The 25,405-nt window shown below is 35.7% G+C and overlaps 1 protein-coding gene and 2 long non-coding RNA genes across 3 annotated transcripts in view; 2 read left to right on the forward strand and 1 right to left on the reverse strand.

Moving 5' to 3' along the window:
• Positions 1-25,405, reverse strand: part of LOC125236289 (putative glucosylceramidase 3) — a 46,764-nt gene that overhangs the window by 6,501 nt on the left and 14,858 nt on the right. Inside the window, exons 3-10 of the mRNA XM_048143022.1 lie at positions 23,653-23,707; positions 20,433-20,574; positions 19,846-20,002; positions 19,286-19,446; positions 2,110-2,233; positions 1,906-2,022; positions 1,206-1,353; positions 683-762 (exon numbers count right to left, since the gene is read on the reverse strand). Coding sequence (XP_047998979.1) covers positions 683-762; positions 1,206-1,353; positions 1,906-2,022; positions 2,110-2,233; positions 19,286-19,446; positions 19,846-20,002; positions 20,433-20,574; positions 23,653-23,707 — 984 coding nt within the window. The remainder of the gene's footprint in view (positions 1-682; positions 763-1,205; positions 1,354-1,905; positions 2,023-2,109; positions 2,234-19,285; positions 19,447-19,845; positions 20,003-20,432; positions 20,575-23,652; positions 23,708-25,405) is intronic.
• On the forward strand, positions 11,040-11,966 carry LOC125236293. The gene is made up of 3 exons (XR_007178194.1): positions 11,040-11,101; positions 11,400-11,502; positions 11,844-11,966. It is a non-coding gene; the product is annotated as an uncharacterized LOC125236293 (long non-coding RNA).
• LOC125236294 lies at positions 12,229-15,900 on the forward strand. The gene is made up of 3 exons (XR_007178195.1): positions 12,229-12,289; positions 12,760-12,855; positions 15,811-15,900. It is a non-coding gene; the product is annotated as an uncharacterized LOC125236294 (long non-coding RNA).

Consider the following 25,405-nt stretch of genomic DNA (forward strand, 5'->3'; position numbering starts at 1 on the left):
CTTTCTACGAGCACCTACCAACTGAAATAAAAAACGAGATGTGCGATGTGACATTCAGACGCAAACTAAGAACCTTTTTAGTAAATAAATCTCTTTACTCAGTACAGGAATATCTCTCAATGTGAACTGACGATGACCAAGATAATACATTGTATTAGCATTTAATTTATTTTATTATGTAGTAACTAATTCATTTGACATATTTTTATTAGACACTTTCTGTCTTTATTTATTTAATTTGACATTATTTAATAGTACAATTATTTTTTATTCATTGTGAAACCATTTTATTTAAATAATTAATGATAAAACTGATTTATAACGTAACAAATGGTTCTTAAAATGTTTTATGAATTGAATTGTTTACATTATGTACATTACGACGATCGCTATACAATAAGTAATTGCTATTGTACTCTTTTACTTTAAATATGAAAATTGTATTGAGAGATAAAAAAAAAAAAAAAAAAAAAAAAAAAAATAAACGATGATACATTACGTTTTTCAGATTTACCTACCAGAAAAATTACACTTTCTCTCGACTGTATTATTTAGAGGGTGCAAAATTGGGTTTCTGGGTTCTGTGTTGTTTTTGTATCTTAGCGGTACTTGAAGATTAGTCGGTATACTCTTTGTATGCTTAGCTCCTCATAGCTCCTCATGCTGTATTAAAAGAACTTACTTCCAAGATAGAATGTATGTAGGACTGGGCACGCGACCAGTCTCCGAGCGACACTTTTTCCAACTGCCAAGGGAAGGAGCCTGTAAAACAATAAGTAAACATATAAAATTTAATAATTTTTAGATTAGTTTATGTATGATGGAGATACTTTTTGCACCCAACGTGTGCTTGGTTTCTGTGGCCATCTGAGCAGGACCGCACCAGATAGTCTAGAGAAACTCACAATCACGGAACGCACGGCAAGGAAGCGAAGAAATGGAAGCATTGGCACACGTTGGCCAGACAGAATAACGTCTGTGACAAAGACCACTTTGCAGGCTAACATGCACCGGGCCCGGGATCGGGTGGCGTGGAGACAACTGGTGAAGAGTGTCCACATTCATCACGTCCCTCAGCCATGAGGATACGACACAGAAGAGAGAAGAGATGGCGTTCAGAGGTTAACATCCAAACTAAAAACATACTTTTGGCGAACCCATGAGTGCAAGATACTTGATGATAAAAATCAAAAGTTTTGATTTACCTTCGCAGGCTTCAGTAGCAAGAATGAATTTGTCCGGGTGGTTCTTAACGGCCGCCTCGAGGATGGCGGCGGGCGAGAACTTGTCCGTGTACCAGTGCACACCGATACCGTCGATCCAGTTCAACACCTCTGGATGCTTCTCTATCATCTGTGACCAGTATTTATTTATGTATAGATAATTAAGTATTAATATCAGCGATAGTAGCGCTTGTAGCCTAGCGGTAAGTACGTGCGACTTTCGTTCCGGAGGTCGCGGGGTCGAACCCCGGCTCGCACCAATGAGTTTTTCGGAATTTATGTGCAAAATGTCATTTTATGCCATGAGCCGTGGCAAATGCCAGGATAACGCAAGGAAGAGATGATGATCAGCACCAAAAGAGAAGAATATACCTAAGTCGTACTAAACAGAGGGTGTACGAGTAATGTTTTAGATTTAAAAGTTCCCAGTTTCCTACTTTATTATCCAGCAGCAATCGTAAAAAATTATATAGATTTTGACGGGTCCGACTACTCAGACCTTCATACATTTTCGGAAATAAATGTCTCTTTATCTTAAAGATTCTAGTCTCGCCTTGGCTCGTCTCTTTAGTTTTTTTTATCAAGTTCTTAAGTTCGCCCAATTCTGCTTTCGTCAGTGTACCTCTAGATTACTCTTCTCAAAGTTAGAACTTATGATCGAGATATAAAAAACAATACTTACAATATTAAACCATAAGGGAATGGTGATCCTCTGGTCATCTACGGTCAGAATCTTCACATGGTTGATATCAGAGGAGTTCTTTATCGTGGGACCCAAGTTGTTGATGATCCATTGACCCTATAGCAACAATAAAAATCGATATTTAAAGAGAAAAAATCAGAATCTACTAGAATTGGTCGCTGAATATCTGTATTTATTACTTACCATTTTTCCAGGGGTCCAACCCAAATCTTGGAATCTAGTGAATGGTAAAAATGCGTCCTGAGGTTCATTGGTAGTGGTGACAGCCCAAATGTCGATGTCGTGCTTCTTGTATTCACGAATGAATCTGAAATAAGAGAGCTGTCGACACAGACGGTCTGCAAAACAAGTGCCACTTGTATAGGAAATGTACGTTGGCGTTGCATTTCCAACGAGGATGCTGCACAGCAGGGTACATAGCCAACGTCACAATGGCAATTCGTAGGCAGCAAGGCTCGGAACCGGTTTATTTTTTACGGTCATATAGAATCGCTGCGCCAGAATAAGGAGTAAAAAGTAAAATAGTACATTACATCAGAGGCCGGGAAAATGAGGATTTCCGGCCAAGTGGGTATATACGGCCGAGCGAGCGTGCGAGCGAGGCCGGATAGGGATACGAGGCCGGGAATCCGTTTTCACGCCGAGGCATTTTCTCAAACATACAATGAAATTAAAAAAAATGCTCTAAAGGACAATATTTTATAAAAAAAAGTTACTTTGCAGGCCTAGGCCTAAAAAATAATATGAAATCTGTAACTAAACCTCCGCTCACCTTACTTATTTACTTACTTACTTGACTAACCAACAGTATAGCTAACCCCCCTTTAAATACACCCCGTAAACTTGGCCTTGTGATCGTCTAGCGTGAATAAGTAGAACCCTTCGATGTGAACCGCGATAACCTAGATCCTTTAATGAGTATCAGCTGTATTTTTGACTAATTTTTAAATTTTTATTTATTTATATTTTGAAGAAGAATAAAGGTTATTGTAGCATAATAATATAGTGTTATAGAAGAGTATTTTATCAGATTTAGGCCTAGAAAGTTATATGTGAGAAAATTAATGACGTAATGAAGAAATTTTAAAATAAAAGTTAGTGAGTGAAACATACATGAAATAAATATTAAAAAATATTTTGGTAATCATCCACTACGCCTTATTAGTGGTCCTGATTTGGGTACGAACTTGCGATGTGGAATAGGACCCCTGACCTGATCAAACCACTTTATCAGGATCCTAAGCAAGTAAGCCTGAAGGGCTATCTATCTACGAACTAACCCCCTTTTTGTTTTGTTTCTTTTTCCCTAGCTAAACCCCCCTTTTCCCCAATACTGTTAATAGACCATAACTTCTCGATCCTTCTAATGTATCATCAAGGCTCCGAGTAGTTGCTACCACTGAGAACGAAGTAAGTAAGTCTAGTAACTCCTTGAAGCTTTTGACTTGTCATCAGTGGACGGCGCTCGCATGCCACTGGGCCCTATAACAAACCTATGCTTTTTATTCCAAAGAATAGTTTGTTTCCCTAACCAACTTGATAGAATTTACCTTGAAAACTAGTTAGCAACACTCACTGGCTCGATGCTACATGAAGAATCAGAAATTGCTACCACAATTATTAATTTCACTCAGATAAATTAAGTAATAAGAGATTTTATACATTACCAGTTTTACCACATATTTTAAGATAGTAAACACCACATTTAAAGTCCATTTAAACCATATAAATAGTAATAGTTAAATTATTTCTCCACAATACACGTTGACCAATTATATTTTAAGACCAATCATAATAGAACTCTACTTTCATAGAAATAGTGTGTGATTCTACCCTAATCCTATTGTTTTTCCCTACTCTAACATATCTGAAACACAGACCGTCACTTACCATAGATCTTGTGTTCAAAATATGCACAAGTGTATCCCTACAATAAGCTGTACAGTTCAGCCAGCGAAGCTGAGATAGGCAACCTATAGGCTTGTGTTCTTATCCCCCCCTCTGCTCTTGCCCGCGGGCTAGGGTAGCAGAGAGTAGATCGCCCTATCTGTGTATATATCCAGTATTCTAGGACACACCAGTACCAGCCACATGAGAGACCCAGCTGCGATCAACTTTACTTAGATGTGGATCGATCACAACCGAAATCCCCAACAACCAACGCCAGCATGGACTAGAGCACCGAGTAAATAAATATATATATATATAGGACCCCAGCCTCAAATACTGCCGACTTCAGTGAGCAAGGATTACTCCTAATGTCTTTCGTCAATCGTGAAAGTCCTCACTTCCATCTAACAGTTGGACTCTTTGAGACCGGTGAGAAAATACGCTTTTGTAAGTAAATAAAGCGCCCAAGCCCTCCACTTGGAACAAAAAGACCCCTAAACGCCTCTTATTTGACACCGTAAGGGAAGAAGCGCCTAGCCGGACAACAGTCTGTCACAAACAATGATCTGGCTTATAACTTTCACAAAATAACCCCATAGAAAATTACTAAATTCAATTTTACTGACCAACTAAACAAACGAATGAAGTTTCCTTTACGTGCTATAATCTACGCTTAGTTTTGCAAGAATTACTCCCTACAAAACCAAACACAGACTTATCTCCAAGCACCAGCCATACATCGACCCAGTCTTTGTATTGCTTGACGGCACTCAAGAAACAAAGCACAGAAAACTTCACTATACACATTAATTTAAATGTAACACTACACTATAAATAGAACACTAAAATAACCCCACAACTGACAGTAAAGCAATTCCACCACAGGTCTAGGTTCAACTGTACGACGATATTGTCCCCGCACAATCAAACAGAGACACAATTTCAAAGTTTACAATCACTTAGAATAATTTCCAAGTAAAAACAAACAGAGAAATAATAGCAGAACAACTTCACTCACCAGTAACACACGAAAGCCAGAGACACTGTTAGTCTTGTAGATATTTTAAGAATGACGCGCGTCGGCTCGCTCCGACCCTTTTATAGATTCTATCTCCGACTTCCGACTTCCGACTTCTGACTTCTGACTTCTGACATTCGACTTCCGACTTCTGACATTCGACTTCCGACTTCTGACATTCGACTTCCGACTTCTGACATTCGACTTCCGACTTCTGACATTCGACTTCCGACAAGATGGCTACTCAATCGTGTGCTTTGTTTACTAAGTCTTATGCCCTATGCATTAGAGTTCACGATTAACACACGGATGTTTGCTTATCAACACGTGCCGAGTGCACGTGTTTTAGAGAGAGACAGAGCTATTGATATTGATACCTATGTAGTCCAATAGTGGAGCGATTCGCAAATATTTTTACGTAAATATTATTTTGTGGAACATTCTTATTTATTTTGTAAGTAATTTCGCAATAAAATATTTTATCTGTTACTAAATGTTACATTGAATGATATATTCAGGAAGTATAATAATCAATATTAGTCATTATTACCTCTCTGACTCGTAATTGGAACCAAGACATAATATCGGAACGCTATGCAGTTGACAACTGTCAGTGTCAGTATTTCGTCCATGTGAACGTAGTTTGTTGATAAATACGTTTTTCCAACTTGTTTTACATTTAATAATAGTGAATTTTATCAGTGATGACGTAACTAAACATGTGATTAACCATCAAAGATATTATTTGTTAAAATATTCAATGAAATCCCGAAGGAAATATGCACCAAAAAGTTGGTCAAGGAAAAGTTGATTCGCCGTAAGTTTTATATGTAATAACGAGTCCATTTCCTCGTCATAGACGCTTGTTCTGTTACAACTCGCCCCCGATTGGATTTCTTTTATAAAATACAAAGTGGTTTGTAAAAAAATCCAATCTCACTTAGCAAAAGAAGCAATAAAATTGAATAAAAGAAGAATATCTCTAGATCAGTCGGAAATATCCCCCCATTTCTAATCGTGTGGTGTGTATTCCAATACTATGCAACTGCTAGCGACTCAGTTTTGAAATTAGCTCATCAGAATTTCGACAATGAACCATGATAACCCCTTTCTCAGAGTCCACGCATCGCTAGGGATACCAGGTTGTGAATCTGATAGGTCCTATTAACCCGTTCTTGCTAGCTCGTTCCCCGGTCGCGGCGAATATTCATTCCATCCACACTGTTGGACCGGAATAATTATCGTGATAATTTCAACGAGTTCACAATAACTTCCCACGCAATTACGAAGAAACCTTTAGAGCTCTCATTATAAGTCCAGAGCCTTCAATCTCCATTGTCGGAACTCAAACCAATGTCTCTACCTAATCACTCCAGCCACATGTTTTGGCGCATGTCTCATACTTGAATAAAATATACTGACTTAAGATTTGTTTGGATGTGTTTTTTTTTTTTTATAAAACAAACCTTAAATGACATAAGCATGTACCTCAACTTGGTACCACATCATGATCAAATGAAGAAATGATTTGATGATACTAAACTTCACAAATTTGAACACATAACAAGGAAACAAATATTGAAAAGAGCCTCGTTCTCACTAGACGATATCGGCCCTTAAATATGTCGATTGTCAAATACATCCCATTCAAGATGAGGTGTGTGTTTTTCGTATGGGTCTTATTACCTTGTGTAGTGGTAGTCACAAAAATCTACCCTTGAAATGGGTCGAATCCATTGGATTTTAACCTAACCAATAAGAATTTTATGACTAATGTGTTCCCAAAATCCCCCCCTTGTTTGTTCCCCTCAAATTCCGACCAAACTAGTTTTGACCACTTTCCAGCGCTGTCTGTCTGTATCAATCCACTCATTCCATAAAATAAAACATTCGAGACACACTTTCATATCTTACATCCGTCATATCCAGCCATTCAATCTATCAAACATACATCTATAAGCATTCATCACCTCTAACTTATACACAATACACATACACTCGTTCATTCCTCCTCAATTACGCTTTCATTCGATTGTTTACAGAAAGCCAACGCTTTTAAAAGTAATCAAAATAAATAATAAAAATAAAAATAAAATTCTATAATAACTTCAAAAATTTACGTATCCCATTTTACTCCACTCTACCCTGACTCGAAGGCAAAGAAAATTTCAATTTATTTATGATAGGTTTCATTTTATACGTCTATATTTCATTTTTACAAAGTATTTATTAACCGCAAGAAATTTGACAATGTGTGAAAATTGTTTGATGCACATACTAAAAATAAAATGTTCGTACGAAGAAAATGTTACATTTTATGTTCACATTTTAATTAGAGTCAATTACTGTAAGGACACTACCCTACTTTCAATTTCCCTGTTTTTGTTTTTTTTTTTTTTTTCAGTTCATAATGCAACATTGATAGCACAAAATGCAAAAATTTAATAAAAGTAAGTACAGTCAGCTAAAAAATTAGTGGCCCTCCCTACTCCGATCTTTGTAGGATAAAATACTGACCAAGTTATGCTTAGGATCGAGGATCTGCACTGGTGATTACCGATATCGTACAGTATACCACCCTATATAATGTAATAAATGATAACGCATAAATAATAAATATCACTGCTAACTGTAATAACTAAAATGAAAAATAGCTTATCCACCGATCTCGATTTTCCTAACGTCTACCCCAGGCAGACTAGCTACTATGATGTCCAGTTATTGTTATATTAAAATAATCTAACCATACAATGTATATCCAATACATTCTTCTTACAAAATAAAGATTTAAAAAAAATTGTTGTCCATATAATGAACCGACTTCTTTATCTAGATAATAAAAAAGATCCGTATTATAGATTTACATCCACCATACACCACTTTATAATCCTAGGAATGAAACTACTAAATGACAGTGAAACTTTACGATGGGCTAGCCAATAAGGCCCTTTATCACACAGATCACTATAGAAATAAAATTAATTTTAGTCAAAATTTTGACTTCTACCACCCTGATAATAATAACACTGCATCTCAATAAAATTTTGAAGAACTCACGACGCATTTAAAATAATGATAATGATGATGATGATAGGAAAGAAAAATAATAATGTACCACATAAGTATGCCACACTGAAAGAAAACTTTTACTAAAAGGTCATTGACTTGTAACCAATGTACACATAAAATTTACATTACACATCATGTAATGTTCATAATAAGCGCATATTACAATTTTGCAAAAAAAATAATTGCAGTTTTGAAGTGGTTTTCATATTTTCAATTTTTCCCGCAAAATATGATGTATCCTTAATTTTGATATGGTTTTGATATTTTTTGTAAAAATATAATGTAACATCAAATTTGATGTGGTTTTGATAAAATATATTCCCTTTTTTTTTCAAACTATCTGCAAAATTTTATTTTGGTTTTAATTGCCTTATGATAAAATACAAAATGATGTCATAAGTAGGTTCAAAATACTTTTATTTGATTGGATAATAATATAACAAAATAATGAATTTTTCTTGAAACGAGCTTAAAACTTGTATTGTCCTATTCTATGTCTTCAATATTGTATAACATGCCCCGAAAGTCTTTTGTAACCTCGGGCAATTTATTCCTTCTTCATTACATTTGCAACTGCAGCAAACTTTGCAAATTGTTAACAAACACGACAATGGGCTGAGGAACTTGGTTAAGGTGTCTCTCTTCCTTTTTTTTCTTTTCATACTTGGCTAGTTCTATGATGAGTTCTTGAGTAGCTAATGATGATGATTAGATCCTGCTGGCCTCCTGGTAATATTTTAAAATTTTCCAAACTATTCTCTTCTCAGTCGGTGTCATAACCCAGGACACCATGAAACCTCTTCCGAAGACACGTTGCACACTTGATCACAATCAGCATAACCGCAAAAGATCCAGTTACTTATTTTTGAACACAGCAAGTAACTTGAAACCAATGAATATTTCTTCATCTCTAAAGTTGGCTAGTCCTTATTTGTCCAATCATTGGTCAAAAAATAAAATATTGCATAAATCGAATATCATAAACACTTGTTATTTCACTAGCGTTACTAAGCATGCACTTAAACACACACTGAAGTTTTCTCCGCATGTTTCCACCGTCCTCGCTGATCCACTATGTTCAATGACAGAAACACTGCTGTGGTAAGAATCTATCTTAGGTTGAAACTAAAGCTAAGTTATAGACGTTCCAATAAACAGAGGGAAAGATAAAATAAAAATCACAAGGTCAAAATATTTTCCAAAAATATTTGCCAACTAAGGTTGCAGGACCATCTAGGTACTTTAACCGTCTGATCGCTAAGTGACTTTAATTTCTCTAACTCAAAAATTACTGCAGACTATAAAACTCCGTCTTGTTTGCTCAATAAAACTAGAATAGGGTAAATTAACTGGGGTTTTGAACACTTACATATATGTATTTTTCTTGATCGGCATTTTCTGTTCCATTCTTCTGTTTAGTGTGGCATAATATGGCACCACTAACAACATAATCATATCGAAAATCTTCAGTAACACATTGGTCCTATGAGCAGGTATGAGACCAGGCTCAAAAACTCTTACTCCTCCGTTAGTTGACATCAAAAGCCGGGTACTTCAACTCGAACGTCCCACGAAATATCTCAATGTTCACTTCATGTTTTTCGCGTCCAAACTGTTGCTAACTCTGTCTCCATGTACTCAAATCTTGCACTATTGCACTAACACCTTTTTTAACTAACTAATTATGGCCTAAAACTAATTGAAATTACTATGTTTTCACTAACAGAGCTCTTCGTTTCAAAACGTAGTTAACTCTCACATTTCTCTACGTGTGATAATAAGACGTCACTAAAAATCACACATGCTCCTACACTATCAATTACACTAATTATTTGAAGCTACATAACACTATAATTTCAGTGAAATCGGTTTTCTTAAATAAAATTTAATAACTTCGCGCTCAGATTTTTTTTTCGTAAGGAACTGTCACTGTCAATATTGTCATCCTTAACCGTTTTTTTTTTCTTTTACAATTGTCCTCATGGGCGTATTTTCATTGTAAACACACTAATGTGTTTTTAGTAGTCACAAACATTAAATCAACAAAACAATTATTTGATATCATAAATTTAGCCTATCATAATGTTCAAATATTTGACTAGTTATTAGAAATATATAATTGATTTTTTTTTTTTTCATAATTTAATGAAATCGAACGAAAACTATCGTGTAAATTTGTCAATGCGTAGGAAATCGCGTGTGCGCATCGGTTTACAAAAGTGTGACCACATTAAAAATATATTGTGAGATTCTTTAAGGATCTAACAGACGGTCGGACCGCACTTGTAAGGGGACATGTGTTAGGCCCTATTTACAAAATACCGTTCAAAATCTACACAACTTGAATAGTTTGATGTGATTTAAGCAATAGAAAATTAAATTAACAAAATCTTTTGTATTTAAATACATCTATTGTATTAATTTTACTATAATGAAGTAGAGAAAAATGAAGTAAAGTTTTGTAAATGACAACACCGGACAATAAATTACTGAATTACTGAATATCTTTTGTCGAAAATTGTATGACCGATCAAGCGTACCAACTTAAAAACAATGATAGTTTGTGTAATGTCACCGATAGAACACCTTTTGGCGAAGATATATGTTATCTGTGGTTAAATTATTTTCTCTAATCTATGTCATGCTTACCGCTAATCCGCTTGTTCGCGAAAAAATGGCAGATCCGTTTTTGTTTTCTTTAGCTCATTATTAATTACGTGATCTACAACTAGAATTATTTAAATATTCGCTTTATTTTAATCTGCTTAAACAATACGACAGGCAATTCTGCGCCGACGCCGGTCATGAACCGTCCATATTCGCCATTTTGTCATTTAGCAAACTAAGAAAATGCAAACAAAACATTATTTGCCCTAAACACGCGTTACTTCTAAATAATTTTGTCGACAAAGTGAGCCTGTTTTATCAAATTGAACTCTGAACTGCAATTACAATGTAATTTTCCGTTAGCGAAAGTGAGGTTACGAAATTGACATGACATTATTGTTGGAAAAAAAAAAAACGTGAATGCAATGGACATGTGTTTTGTTGTGTTTCTCATCAAGATAATAGAAGAATTTAGTGCTCATACTCATGATCTAATGAGCAAACAGCCCATGCAAAGGATGTCTTATCGGGCTATGCCTCAATTGATAAAGTGAACTAATTGCCTACTTCAAAAGCAGTTTTGCATGAAAGGTAAGCTTTTGTTTTATTATTTGATGTGTTTTCAAACTAGTCGTCGTTTTCGAAACCCAGCAGAACATACTTGCGAACTACAACGACTAGACCGAATATATTGGTGAAATGTTGCTTATTTCATTGTTCTGTCGTCAGATAAGTTAATGATAATAAATTTCCCCACGTTACTCGTACTTTCTGACTTTCACATTGCCTAAGAGGATCTTAAATATTCTAAATGTACGTGAAATAGTCCTAACTGTCAAAATATATTTGCTACTTTCAAAGAGGTTTATATGGTTGTTTGATTTTTCAGTCAACATCTAATTGGAATTTACAATGCCCGATATTTCTACACATCTGCCACAAATTTTATGGAAAACAATATTTATAGAAACTGAACATACCTTGGTTAAACGGTAAGCATTAAAAATATGTTCGACTAATTTATTTGACCTAGGTCTCCTAACTGTTCTTGGAAATTGTAACGTTGTTTCCGTACCAACATATAAACTTCTCAATTATTTTTCTGAAGCGCTGGCTTATGGGCTATGGAAAATAATATTTGTAGGACCTCAAATGAATGTCATGGCATTTAAAAATAGGCATTGAATCTTGTCCAAACTTTAATTTTGTATTTTTCAAAGATAAAACTTGATGTCTGATACTTAAATAAAATTATGTAGACTAAAAATCCAGACTTAGCATAGATTTTATTTCTGCTACATTGAGTTTAAACAATGTATGTATTAATTTTCAGTATATGAAATGGGTAACCATCCTCGAAGAACATCAACCAGCTGTCGGCAATGTGCAGGTGGACTGAGGAATTTTCCGGTGTGTCTTTTTATGGACTGTACTCCGTCTTAGCACAATTCCCAAATAAGTACAAAAAAATCATTGCCACTAAACAGCTACTTTTTAACTTAATTAACTCTACTTAGTGAGTAAAACGACTCGGCAGGAAATTTTACATAGAAACATGGATATGGTTGTTCTTCTTTTTTTTTTTCTTAACCATGAATGGCCTAGATAAATATAAACAATCTTAATGATACGTATTTATAAATAAGATTCCTTAAACATACATACACCCTTTTTTTAACTAAATTTTTTTTCATATATACAATTTTAGGTTTTACCCGAGAGGCCATGCTTCAGGTTGGACCGTCTTCCATATATCTACTGACTTCATATAAATGAAAGGTACTTATGTTTTATTATAATAACACGTTCTAATTATTAAATTTAAAAGTGAACAGCTCATGGCATCAATATTTTATCTAGAAAATTGAAATGAAGCGTAGAGCAAAACGGCGAGGCATGAGCGACCGGATAAAAATCAAACTTAACTGACTCATCATCATTTTATTGGCTAAGCAAATTTATTACTAACTCATTTATGTCCTAACTCGTGTAGATATGCACTGCAAGGCAGGGGTTCTCAAACTTTTTTTATTTTTAATTTCCTTTTTGTAAATTTTGCTGTATGCATTGTTTTTTCTGACACAATATTTCTCATGGCCGTGTCTTAGTTCCAAAATTAAGCGACGCGCCCCCGTGAATAGATAAATGAAATAATATTGAACCCAATTTGACAGAACCCCACTCTAAACAATACCCTTTTCTTACTCTTTGTATATGAATATTTCTAATGTCTGACTATTTCCTTTCAGTGTACTAAGGACTCGCTGATCTGCACTACCAGCTCATGTTCAACGTTACTGAACAACAAAGTAATCCGACAATCAGACTGGACCCGGTCACGTTAGGTAAGTTTACATTCCTACTGCGTACCACATACTACATACTATTTCTGAACCTCAGTAAAATATGGTTTTATAATGATAATAGTGCTTATTATCTACGAGTATGCCTACTTAACAGAAATATTACAAGTTTCAATCAATATTCATGAAATTATTTGAGCAATTGTGACAATGATCAAGCAGTGGTGGAGTTAAAGTATGGCGAGATACGACCTCCCAGATGCTGGTAATGCTAATATTTCGTAGGATATGTTTGACATGGTTGTAATGAAGTACAGTATGTTGGCATACTCCTGACTTGTGAAATATTGTATAAAAGCTGTGTACACAATCTACCGAACATAATAATTGTATGGTTTTACACTTACTATTTTAGACTAGCCTACAGCTTATCATGTGAGATAACGAACTCATGTCATATGAAGCTATTGAAAATCTTGTTTATACATACATACTTATTTGTATTACTACAGTAAAAATATATACGTATAGAAAGTTGAAATTCGTACAGTGCATTTAATTTATTGAAATAATTGGCAGATATAGACTACGGTGACCTCTCACCATCAAGAGGGGCGTATGCTTGTTTACTACGGATGTAATATGAAAATATATGATGACTTATAAGCTAATGAACTAAATTAGTCCTAACATGATTAATACGTATAACCTAACAGACAGACATTTGTTCTCATAGTGAAAATATTCAGTATAAAGACTTTGTCAATTTATTGTATGATGTATGAAATCCTGTGAGACAATACATATATTATAGAGTTACAACTGAAATGCAAACAAACCATCCATCGAAGGAGGTACTGTCATAGTATAACATGCGTGTAGCTATTCAGTATTCATAGAAAAATGGCGGGACGCCCCATATAATATTGTACTTCAGCGCGACAATGAATAATCGCGCCCCCATAGCCATTAGACTAGAGCCTATCTTCTTGTATTACTAGGTCTTAAATCTAGGGCTTAGGTATCCTAGGTTATCTGAGATAATATAGTCTTACACCTAGATTATGATAACGACCTACTTACTGTCCTAACTAGTAGTTATCCTGCCTATAAATGAAATTCTGTATAACAGACGCCTTCCAGGAACATACATAACATCAGAGAGTGTTCATGGACTATATAAGACAGCATCGAAGCTATCCGATCTCCAATGTAAAGCGCAAACGTGATGTAAAGCTTTCAAAATAGCCCTGAAGATGGCAGAACCTGCTATGAAAATGTACTAGGCCGATAGAGCACAATTTGTTTTGACATGAAATTCTATTGCTATAGTGTACACACCACAGAACACCCCCATAGAAGCCTATTGGAAGCAATATTGTTCGAGACGCAAATCACCAAACCTTGCGGGGCGAGGCGGGAGCGCACGGTGCTGCCATTGGTCGTTTCAAATAATGGCGCACCTTCACGCGTAGCCGTAAGGATGGGACATGTTTATTATAGACAATGGTACCGGTACCGGTACCGTGGCGAATTTGTTTTGCAACAAATAAAATACTACATGCAGTTTTTCAAACTTATTTATAGTTATTTCGTGATTAAATATTCTTCCTACAAGTCTACATGACCGGAGACCTAACTGCTCACCTAGAGGTTTCTAAAAAACCCACACAACATATGCCGTTCACAAACCAACTCTGAGTTCCGTCGCACTTCTTCCAAGTTCATCATCAGCTCCATCTCATGACCGGAGACCTAACTGCTCCCCTAGAGGATTCTAAAAAACCCACACAACATATGCCGTACACAAACCAACTCTTGAGTTCCGTCGCACTTTTTCCAAGTTCATCATCAGGTCAAAGGTGAAACGTTGGTGGCAATCGTATCCCATGGACGTTTGTTAAGGAGAATGTCACATTCATGGTCTTTTCCTACTTTGAATAACTGCTAATATTTCGTATTAAGTAATTATTGTGATAGTACCTCAAAAACAATCCTTCTACTAACTAATAACTAAACTATGCATTTCTACTTACTAATGAATACCAATTATTCTAAACTAATCAAGCAACTAAATAAAACTACAGTTTCTAGATAATTATTCTCAATTACAAATCACCTCTCTTTTATATTTCATTAAATGGTACCATATGGTACGAACGGCAGCACGAAGTTCCCGCAACAGACATAAACAAACATGGCCCCCATCCCTAGTCGTTTACGTAAAAGGGATAGCATATCGCATTCCTAACTTGACGAAAAGGGATGGGCATACTTCGGCGCCGCCCAGTACAACCATATTACCCAGTATACAATGAACTCCGCGGATAATAAACAATATTCAACGAAATAATGAATTTGACTTACCTGTGGAATGTTATTCCATCTTTTTTATATGTTGAATTGTTTGTTGATTTGCCACACCACTTTATGCTACAGGACACCATTTTAGAAACATAATTTGATTCTTTTTGATTTTTTTTCGAACGGACATAGGGACTGTTAGCGGGTCGTAAGCTGGGGCGCTACTGACCGGTGTCGCGCGCGTTCATACTTATATAAACCTTATTTTTCGTATGCGTGGTGACCGCGAGTCGCCCTGTAAGGGCCGTCTTGTTGTTTTGGTCTGTGGTACACACTTATGTTTCCAATTCCGATTACTAGGTGGGAAACTCTTCTAAACTACTACAGCTCCGCGCCTTCTTTTATTTTAGGTACATGAATATTTTTTCTATAAGTACCTAGTATTTTACGTACTAGCCCCGCCTATACAACAGCCATAAAAACATACATTAAGGCACAGAATAAATAATAGTACTACACATAGGCGCAAGGAAACGTTAAGTTGCGCCAAAGCCAACAATTGCTACGTAGCAATGCAACCAAATGGCCTAATCGGGACGATGTTTAACCACTACGATTATGAGCTAATTTCCTAGAAATTAATTTTGTCTAACTTTACTACACTACTTTAATTTTATTATTTTATTTTTACAGATACCAGAGGAAGACGAAAATATAATTGATTCTGTACTGATGCATGACTTCGCTCGGAACGCGGCAAGAATTAACAATGGAAGAAAATACTACAGACGTGTTTACTAACAATAAAGTTATTTTTGTTTTTATGAAATAGCGATTGAATAAAAATATTAGGTATATGAGTTTTATTTAGAGATGAAATAAGTCAGAAATACAGCACACCCACTCATCTTCACAACAACAAATGTAGCCTGGTAAGGCTAATTCCTATTATTTATTTATAAACCTTGGTATCCAAGATGTGTTCTACAGAGCACATCTTAGATCCTGGTCACGGCACCAAATGTAACTAAACCTCCGCTCACCTTACTTATTTACTTACTTACTTGACTAACCAACAGTATAGCTAACCCCCCTTTAAATACACCCCGTAAACTTGGCCTTGTGATCGTCTAGCGTGAATAAGTAGAACCCTTCGATGTGAACCGCGATAACCTAGATCCTTTAATGAGTATCAGCTGTATTTTTGACTAATTTTTAAATTTTTATTTATTTATATTTTGAAGAAGAATAAAGGTTATTGTAGCATAATAATATAGTGTTATAGAAGAGTATTTTATCAGATTTAGGCCTAGAAAGTTATATGTGAGAAAATTAATGACGTAATGAAGAAATTTTAAAATAAAAGTTAGTGAGTGAAACATACATGAAATAAATATTAAAAAATATTTTGGTAATCATCCACTACGCCTTATTAGTGGTCCTGATTTGGGTACGAACTTGCGATGTGGAATAGGACCCCTGACCTGATCAAACCACTTTATCAGGATCCTAAGCAAGTAAGCCTGAAGGGCTATCTATCTACGAACTAACCCCCTTTTTGTTTTGTTTCTTTTTCCCTAGCTAAACCCCCCTTTTCCCCAATACTGTTAATAGACCATAACTTCTCGATCCTTCTAATGTATCATCAAGGCTCCGAGTAGTTGCTACCACTGAGAACGAAGTAAGTAAGTCTAGTAACTCCTTGAAGCTTTTGACTTGTCATCAGTGGACGGCGCTCGCATGCCACTGGGCCCTATAACAAACCTATGCTTTTTATTCCAAAGAATAGTTTGTTTCCCTAACCAACTTGATAGAATTTACCTTGAAAACTAGTTAGCAACACTCACTGGCTCGATGCTACATGAAGAATCAGAAATTGCTACCACAATTATTAATTTCACTCAGATAAATTAAGTAATAAGAGATTTTATACATTACCAGTTTTACCACATATTTTAAGATAGTAAACACCACATTTAAAGTCCATTTAAACCATATAAATAGTAATAGTTAAATTATTTCTCCACAATACACGTTGACCAATTATATTTTAAGACCAATCATAATAGAACTCTACTTTCATAGAAATAGTGTGTGATTCTACCCTAATCCTATTGTTTTTCCCTACTCTAACATATCTGAAACACAGACCGTCACTTACCATAGATCTTGTGTTCAAAATATGCACAAGTGTATCCCTACAATAAGCTGTACAGTTCAGCCAGCGAAGCTGAGATAGGCAACCTATAGGCTTGTGTTCTTATCCCCCCCTCTGCTCTTGCCCGCGGGCTAGGGTAGCAGAGAGTAGATCGCCCTATCTGTGTATATATCCAGTATTCTAGGACACACCAGTACCAGCCACATGAGAGACCCAGCTGCGATCAACTTTACTTAGATGTGGATCGATCACAACCGAAATCCCCAACAACCAACGCCAGCATGGACTAGAGCACCGAGTAAATAAATATATATATATATAGGACCCCAGCCTCAAATACTGCCGACTTCAGTGAGCAAGGATTACTCCTAATGTCTTTCGTCAATCGTGAAAGTCCTCACTTCCATCTAACAGTTGGACTCTTTGAGACCGGTGAGAAAATACGCTTTTGTAAGTAAATAAAAGCGCCCAAGCCCTCCACTTGGAACAAAAAGACCCCTAAACGCCTCTTATTTGACACCGTAAGGGAAGAAGCGCCTAGCCGGACAACAGTCTGTCACAAACAATGATCTGGCTTATAACTTTCACAAAATAACCCCATAGAAAATTACTAAATTCAATTTTACTGACCAACTAAACAAACGAATGAAGTTTCCTTTACGTGCTATAATCTACGCTTAGTTTTGCAAGAATTACTCCCTACAAAACCAAACACAGACTTATCTCCAAGCACCAGCCATACATCGACCCAGTCTTTGTATTGCTTGACGGCACTCAAGAAACAAAGCACAGAAAACTTCACTATACACATTAATTTAAATGTAACACTACACTATAAATAGAACACTAAAATAACCCCACAACTGACAGTAAAGCAATTCCACCACAGGTCTAGGTTCAACTGTACGACGATATTGTCCCCGCACAATCAAACAGAGACACAATTTCAAAGTTTACAATCACTTAGAATAATTTCCAAGTAAAAACAAACAGAGAAATAATAGCAGAACAACTTCACTCACCAGTAACACACGAAAGCCAGAGACACTGTTAGTCTTGTAGATATTTTAAGAATGACGCGCGTCGGCTCGCTCCGACCCTTTTATAGATTCTATCTCCGACTTCCGACTTCCGACTTCTGACTTCTGACTTCTGACATTCGACTTCCGACTTCTGACATTCGACTTCCGACTTCTGACATTCGACTTCCGACTTCTGACATTCGACTTCCGACTTCTGACATTCGACTTCCGACAAGATGGCTACTCAATCGTGTGCTTTGTTTACTAAGTCTTATGCCCTATGCATTAGAGTTCACGATTAACACACGGATGTTTGCTTATCAACACGTGCCGAGTGCACGTGTTTTAGAGAGAGACAGAGCTATTGATATTGATACCTATGTAGTCCAATAGTGGAGCGATTCGCAAATATTTTTACGTAAATATTATTTTGTGGAACATTCTTATTTATTTTGTAAGTAATTTCGCAATAAAATATTTTATCTGTTACTAAATGTTACATTGAATGATATATTCAGGAAGTATAATAATCAATATTAGTCATTATTACCTCTCTGACTCGTAATTGGAACCAAGACATAATATCGGAACGCTATGCAGTTGACAACTGTCAGTGTCAGTATTTCGTCCATGTGAACGTAGTTTGTTGATAAATACGTTTTTCCAACTTGTTTTACATTTAATAATAGTGAATTTTATCAGTGATGACGTAACTAAACATGTGATTAACCATCAAAGATATTATTTGTTAAAATATTCAATGAAATCCCGAAGGAAATATGCACCAAAAAGTTGGTCAAGGAAAAGTTGATTCGCCGTAAGTTTTATATGTAATAACGAGTCCATTTCCTCGTCATAGACGCTTGTTCTGTTACAAATCCCTTTACAGTCCTCTCGAGTTGTTGCGCCCAAAAAGCGATACTTCCCAGCCCATTTTAAGGAACGTAAAGACAATATTTCATTGCATGTTTGAGAAAAAGTATCTTACTTGGTGATGTAATCGGCGTAAGTCTGCATGAACTCCTCCTTGATCAGGCTGGGGCCGTTGGGCTTCTCGTTGGTCTTCATCCATTTCGGCGGAGACCACACCGTGGCTACGATGTGCACGTCCGACGTTGCTGCCGCCTTGATTTGCTGAATCATCGGGATCTGCGTAAAAACTGTTAATAGTTATAAAATACTAGCTTTTGCCCGCGGCTTTGTTCGCGTTAGAAAGAGACAAAAAGTAGCCTATGCCACTCTCCATACCTTCAACTATATATACTTAAAAAATCACGTCAAATCGTCGCTCCGTTTTGCCGTAACAGACGGAAAAACAAACAGACACACACACGTTCCCGTTTATAATAATAATCATCATCATCATCATCATATCAGCCGTTTATCGTCCACTGCTGAGCTTAGGCCTCTCTTCTAGTACGCCACTTCTGCCGGTCCTGGGCTAGTCATTTATAATATTCATATGGATTTCTAGAGAACACAACTTTTTTTTTTTAATTTAGTCATAATACTCGATCTTAGGATAAATACGTTGGAATAGAAATTGACCTTATAAATGAAGTCCTCCGGAGACAGTGTGTAGTTGGTGAGCTGTCCGTCGTTCCACGGCAACTCATTGTACGCGTAGTCGTGCGTCGAAAAGTCGCAGCCACCGATGGGTACGCGCAGCATGTTGTACTCGAGACCATTCTTACCGAAATACGAACTGGGGGTAGAAAACATTGAATTATATAAAATGTTAGTAATCAACCAAATCGGTCAGACTGTCACCTCGAAAGGGTTCCAAAATCTGTCAGTCAAAAGGCCCAAAGGGCCTAGTAGTTGGGTTGACTAAATAAACGCCTGCCTACTCCAAAAACGCAGCAGAGAATATACCTGACACTGACACTGGAACCCACAGCAAGCGCAGTAAGAGCCACTGTCTTTTTTTTAACCGATTCGTTGCTTCTTCCATTTTCAAAATATTTAGGCTGTGACGTCAAACAACTTTCGCATGACACGCTAGATATATTGATTGAGATTGATTGATCGATTGACTCCTGTTCCTGTCAACCGCACAAAATCGCTTAAAGGATCAAATGGTTCCTCTCAAAAGGTCATTCCTACACGTGACTATTATCCTTGAATTGCCTTACTTGATCAAATAGTCTTGTAACTGCGGATTGGAGAAGTTGGACCAGTGTATGCCGGCTGCGTCTGTGACAGCTCCTCCAAAACCTTGGATGGACTGTTTGTTCTTAGATAGATCTATCACGATAGTGTGCGAAGCGCCTTCGTCTGGAAAGTGAATAGGCGATTAAACGAATTAAAAACGGTTTCCTAGCTATTAACCCAATTGAACCAGGGATAAGCTCGCCTTTGTACATAACCATTATAATTATTCACTATACTTCATATAATTTGTCTACTACTACTACCAGTTTATTAAGCTCAATACCTATTCATATTCATTCATTTTGTATTTGCATAAAAACACATGGACATTCATGCAAATACAATATGTACACTACGGCTAAATAAATAAAAAAACCGGTTAAGTGCGAGTCGGACTCGCTCACCGAGGGTTCCGTACAAACTTTCAATAGTTGAATCATCAAAATGTTATTGATAGAACTCTACAAACTTGACTAAATCCCTCAAGACTCAATTTCCCACATAACAAGTAATATTTTAATATACAATTTTATTGTTAGACAACGTCCAAATAAAATCAAGACTATTCGACTTCAATAGTTTACGACTTACGACATTGCGCAAGGACGCTCCTGAACCGACTTCATTATATCAAGAAAAACGCGATGTAGGAAATGAGCGTTCAACGTACAGCGACATCTATCAGCAAATTGAGTAAACTAATGTGCGCAAGCTAGTATGGATGATAAGATGATTTTTATGAGATAATTGTTTATTGTGTGAGCCGATTTTAACCATTTTGTCTTTATTTTAAAGCAGGTAATTTAATTGTTATTCTGTTAAAAAATATAGGTTCAATAAATACCCGCAAGGGTGTTGAAATTGAAAATATAAATCTGAAAGGTTTTTTATAAATAAAAAAAAAAGTTTTCAAGATACGTGTACGGTTTTATTTTTCCTGTAATATTCATTATAATAGCCATGTTTGGTGAAAATTTCCTAAATTTATGTTGGTAAACTTCGGAGATAATGGGGGGGGGCGCGGTATTTTATTACATTTTCCTTCAAAAAACAATTTTTTTTCTACAACCAAAAAATTATAAAATATAGTTTTGATATGTACAGTTTGAGCTCTTTCTAACGATACCACACTTTACCTAGTTACTTGAAATTTACAGTTTGACCCCCTTTCATTTTAGCCATTTTCTATAATAAATATTAATAATTTAAATAAATATTACTTTCAATTTGTAGAGGTTATCGATGGTCATAAATATTCCAAATTTCAAAGCTATGGCATAATTAGTTCTCGAGATATTTAATAATGTGACAGACAGACAGACAGACAGACGGACAGAGCGGCGCCATAAGGGTTCCTTTTGCACCTTTTTGGTACGGAACCCTAAAGATATGATAAAACAAATTTAACAACAACTAAAATCAGAATTAAATACATATTCAGGGATAATTCTTTATAATGTTAATCGATTTAAACAGTTTTTACTTTATTGGAAAGAAGACGGTTTACGTAACATAACATCTCGTATTAATTTAAAGTACGATATACATTCGCAAGGGTGGGTAAATTGAAAGTAAAAATATAACAAGTTTTTTGTGAATTAAATAAAAAATATCCAAGATACAAACACGGTTATATTTTTCCTGTAATATTTAGCATAAAGCCAATGTTTCCTAAAATTTTCATAATTTTTAGTTGGTAAACTTCGGAGATAAGGGGGGGGAACGGTGTTTTTTTTTTTACATTTTCCTTCAAAATTCTTTTTCTTCCACAACAAAAAAATTATAAAAAAATAGTTTATTTACATTCAATTTGCGCTCTTTTTAACGATACCCCACTTGACCTAGTAACTTGAAATTTACAGTTTGCCCCCCCCCATTCATTTTGGCCATTTTCTACAACTTAAATTCATAAATTTAAAAAAATTATACTTTCTATTTGTAGAGGTTTACAATGTTCACAACTATTCCAAATTTCAAGTTGATAGCATTAGTAGTTCTCGAGATATTTAGGAATGTGACAGACGGACAGACAGACGGACAGAGTCGCACCATAAGGGTTCCTGTTTGTACCTTTTTGGTACGGAACCCTAAAAAGAAAATTAAAAGAAATATGTCAGAGGTACATTGATAAAACAACTTACTTGTCATAGTAAGTATATTCGTTGATGGAATAAAAAGAACGGTTCAATAAATATGCTTTGAAAAAGTGTTTTATCAAAAGTTTTAAAATCTTCTAATTATATTTTCAATTTCATCAGTCAATAGATTGTATACTTTTATGGCAGTATTATTTAAGCTTTTATCAGAGTTAGCGTACCGTCAGTCCGTGCATCATTTAAGAGTAATCCTGGTACTTACACGATAAAATCCGGCCATGCATGATATGGAATATTTTTTCCCGAATCCACATTTTGAAGTAATGTTTGTACTTTTATTAACCAGTATATCTTAAACTGTGTAATAATAGTTAAGTAGCTATTCGTTGTAATGCATTGCATGAGTATGTGTGAGTTTTCGCCGAATACAGTCCATAGTACATTTCATTTTTTGTCCTGCGTTTTTTGTCACTCTTCACAGGCTTCCTATCCCACTTTTCACAATAGTAGTTATATTTTTAAAAGCCGTTTTACACGCATTAGAATGTCATTATCCCAAAAAAAATAGTTATTGTAACTCATTTCGACATTTGGGAGTCAGGAAGGCTTTCTACTCCAAGCACTGAAAGTTGTTTTTGTATGGGAAAGCTAAAAAGTGTCAAAAAGTCGAACTCAGCAAAGTTAGAAAACCTCAGAACTTTCTTAATCTTATTACAATCAGAAAAATGTTTACTATTGTGGAATCAGTATATCATCAGGTATATTTTGGCTAATATAATTAAACATTAAATAATCTTTTTAACAGGAAAGTTTTGTAAAGACTGCCAGAAGACAGTGGACAAAAAAATATTGATACCTACCATGAGATATACACTGCTAAAATTCATAGACCAACTAACGTTATGGTATGTTTATATCTTTAATTTGTAGGTTGGTTATCCACAAATTATACGGAAACGGTCCTGCTTGAAAATTAACTTTCTATTAAAAGATTTGCCATATTATGTATGGCCGGATTTTATCGTGTAAACTGTACAGTACATTACATAATAGCAGTTCAATATGAAATTAAATGAGGACTGTGTTTTTACTTGTAGGTACTTACTCCATTTGTAGTACGAAGTAAACTCTCCTTCTTGTTTCTTGAAACGAGATCCAGCCTGAAACGCAACGACATTTTATTTTAAATAGGATATAATATATATAGAGAGATTTTACTTAAATTCATCTGTAGATAAAATTTTGCCAAGGTGGAAACATAGGGCTCGTGCTGTTAAAGTTAGGTAGGTACACTGTACATGATTCCACGTAAAGCCAAAATCTGCAACCCTTTACAGACATAGCCAAAATAATTATATGGCTTTGCCCTCGCCAAACAAAGAATGAAAAACTTTGGAACAGGTTACCTGGAACCAAAGGGATTCAGAAAACTACCCTCATCGTCAAACATAATTATGGAGATGTTCGAGAAGCTCTTGACTTGAATAACTGAAGGATCTTAAGGTCATAGGGGGTAATTGCATAAAGAATCCCCACGGTACGGATACCCTTCGGTTTATCTGTAACTTCTGTAAGGGCCCCCGCAGATATAAGATAAGATAAGACTTAGGTACGTACATAAAGTCAGAAATGAAGAGATCAGGAAAAAAATCAAACTTGTGGATGCCCTAAAACAAACATTGCGTCTAAAATGGAAATGGGCAGGACATGTGTCAAGATGTACGGACAAAAGGTGGACAAAAATTGTGACTGAATGGACAGGACCACGAGGAAAACGACTCGAGAAGAGACCACATAAACGCTGGTCAGATGATATATTAAGGGCCGGTTGCACCAAACCGTCTGTCGCCGTTAAAGCGTTCGTTAAATTTTATTGTATGGGAATTTCCATAGACGTCTGCTGCGTGACGATGATGTGTCTGTCAAATGTGGTTGATGCAACTGGCCCTTAGTCAAAACATCAGGAAAAAATTGGATGAAAATAGCTCTGGATAGAGAACAATGGAAGGGACTCGAGGAGGCTTTTACCCAATAAGGGATCAGCGAAACAAAGAATTACAACAAACACATAAAAACTTTTTTTTTTAGAAAATCACTGAATAAATAAAACTGTAATAATAATACTTAGGTAGAAAGAGACATGGTTAGGATACATCTACATATAAAATAGATAAGATAAGAGCAATTGGGAGTGAAATTAAGTGTGTTGATAAAAGTGAGAGCAGTATCTACTTATTTGCACGTATCTCTATCTCTAACAACCACCATGTTACAATGTTTCAGTTAATCGAGACGAAGATAAAGTAATGTCAGCGAGTGTTTACTACATTTTCCGGAAATCGTTATTTCCAGATTGCAATTTTTACCTTTGGCGATTTAGTTAGTTATAGGAGGTTAGGTTAGGTACAAATTAGTTCCAGTATGTACAAATTCAGTACCAATTGTGTAATAAACCCGCATATAATTAAAAAAAAAAACAAAACGCAAAGACTTAGTGTAACTCTATGTTAGTTACATCTAGTGATTTCGCTATGAAATATAATGTAATTATTAATATGTAAGAAGTAAAATTGACTTGCCTCAAGTAACAATCTTATCTTATACTTTTAAACGAGCAATTCTTGTATATTTATTTATTTATTTATTTATTTATTTATATATATATTTATTTACACTGACGATCTCGGAAACCGCTCTAACGATTTCGCAGAAATTTGTTATGTGGGGGTTTTTGGGGGTGAAAAATCGGTCTAACTTATCCTTAGGTCCCGGAAAACGCGAATTTTCGAGTTTTCATGCGTTTTGCTTCGCGCGCCATCTCGTGTGCAGAAGTTGTACTGTTAAGACAGAATTCTTTC

This window comes from Leguminivora glycinivorella, chromosome 19, assembly GCF_023078275.1.
Source record: "Leguminivora glycinivorella isolate SPB_JAAS2020 chromosome 19, LegGlyc_1.1, whole genome shotgun sequence".
Lineage (NCBI taxonomy): Eukaryota > Metazoa > Arthropoda > Insecta > Lepidoptera > Tortricidae > Leguminivora > Leguminivora glycinivorella.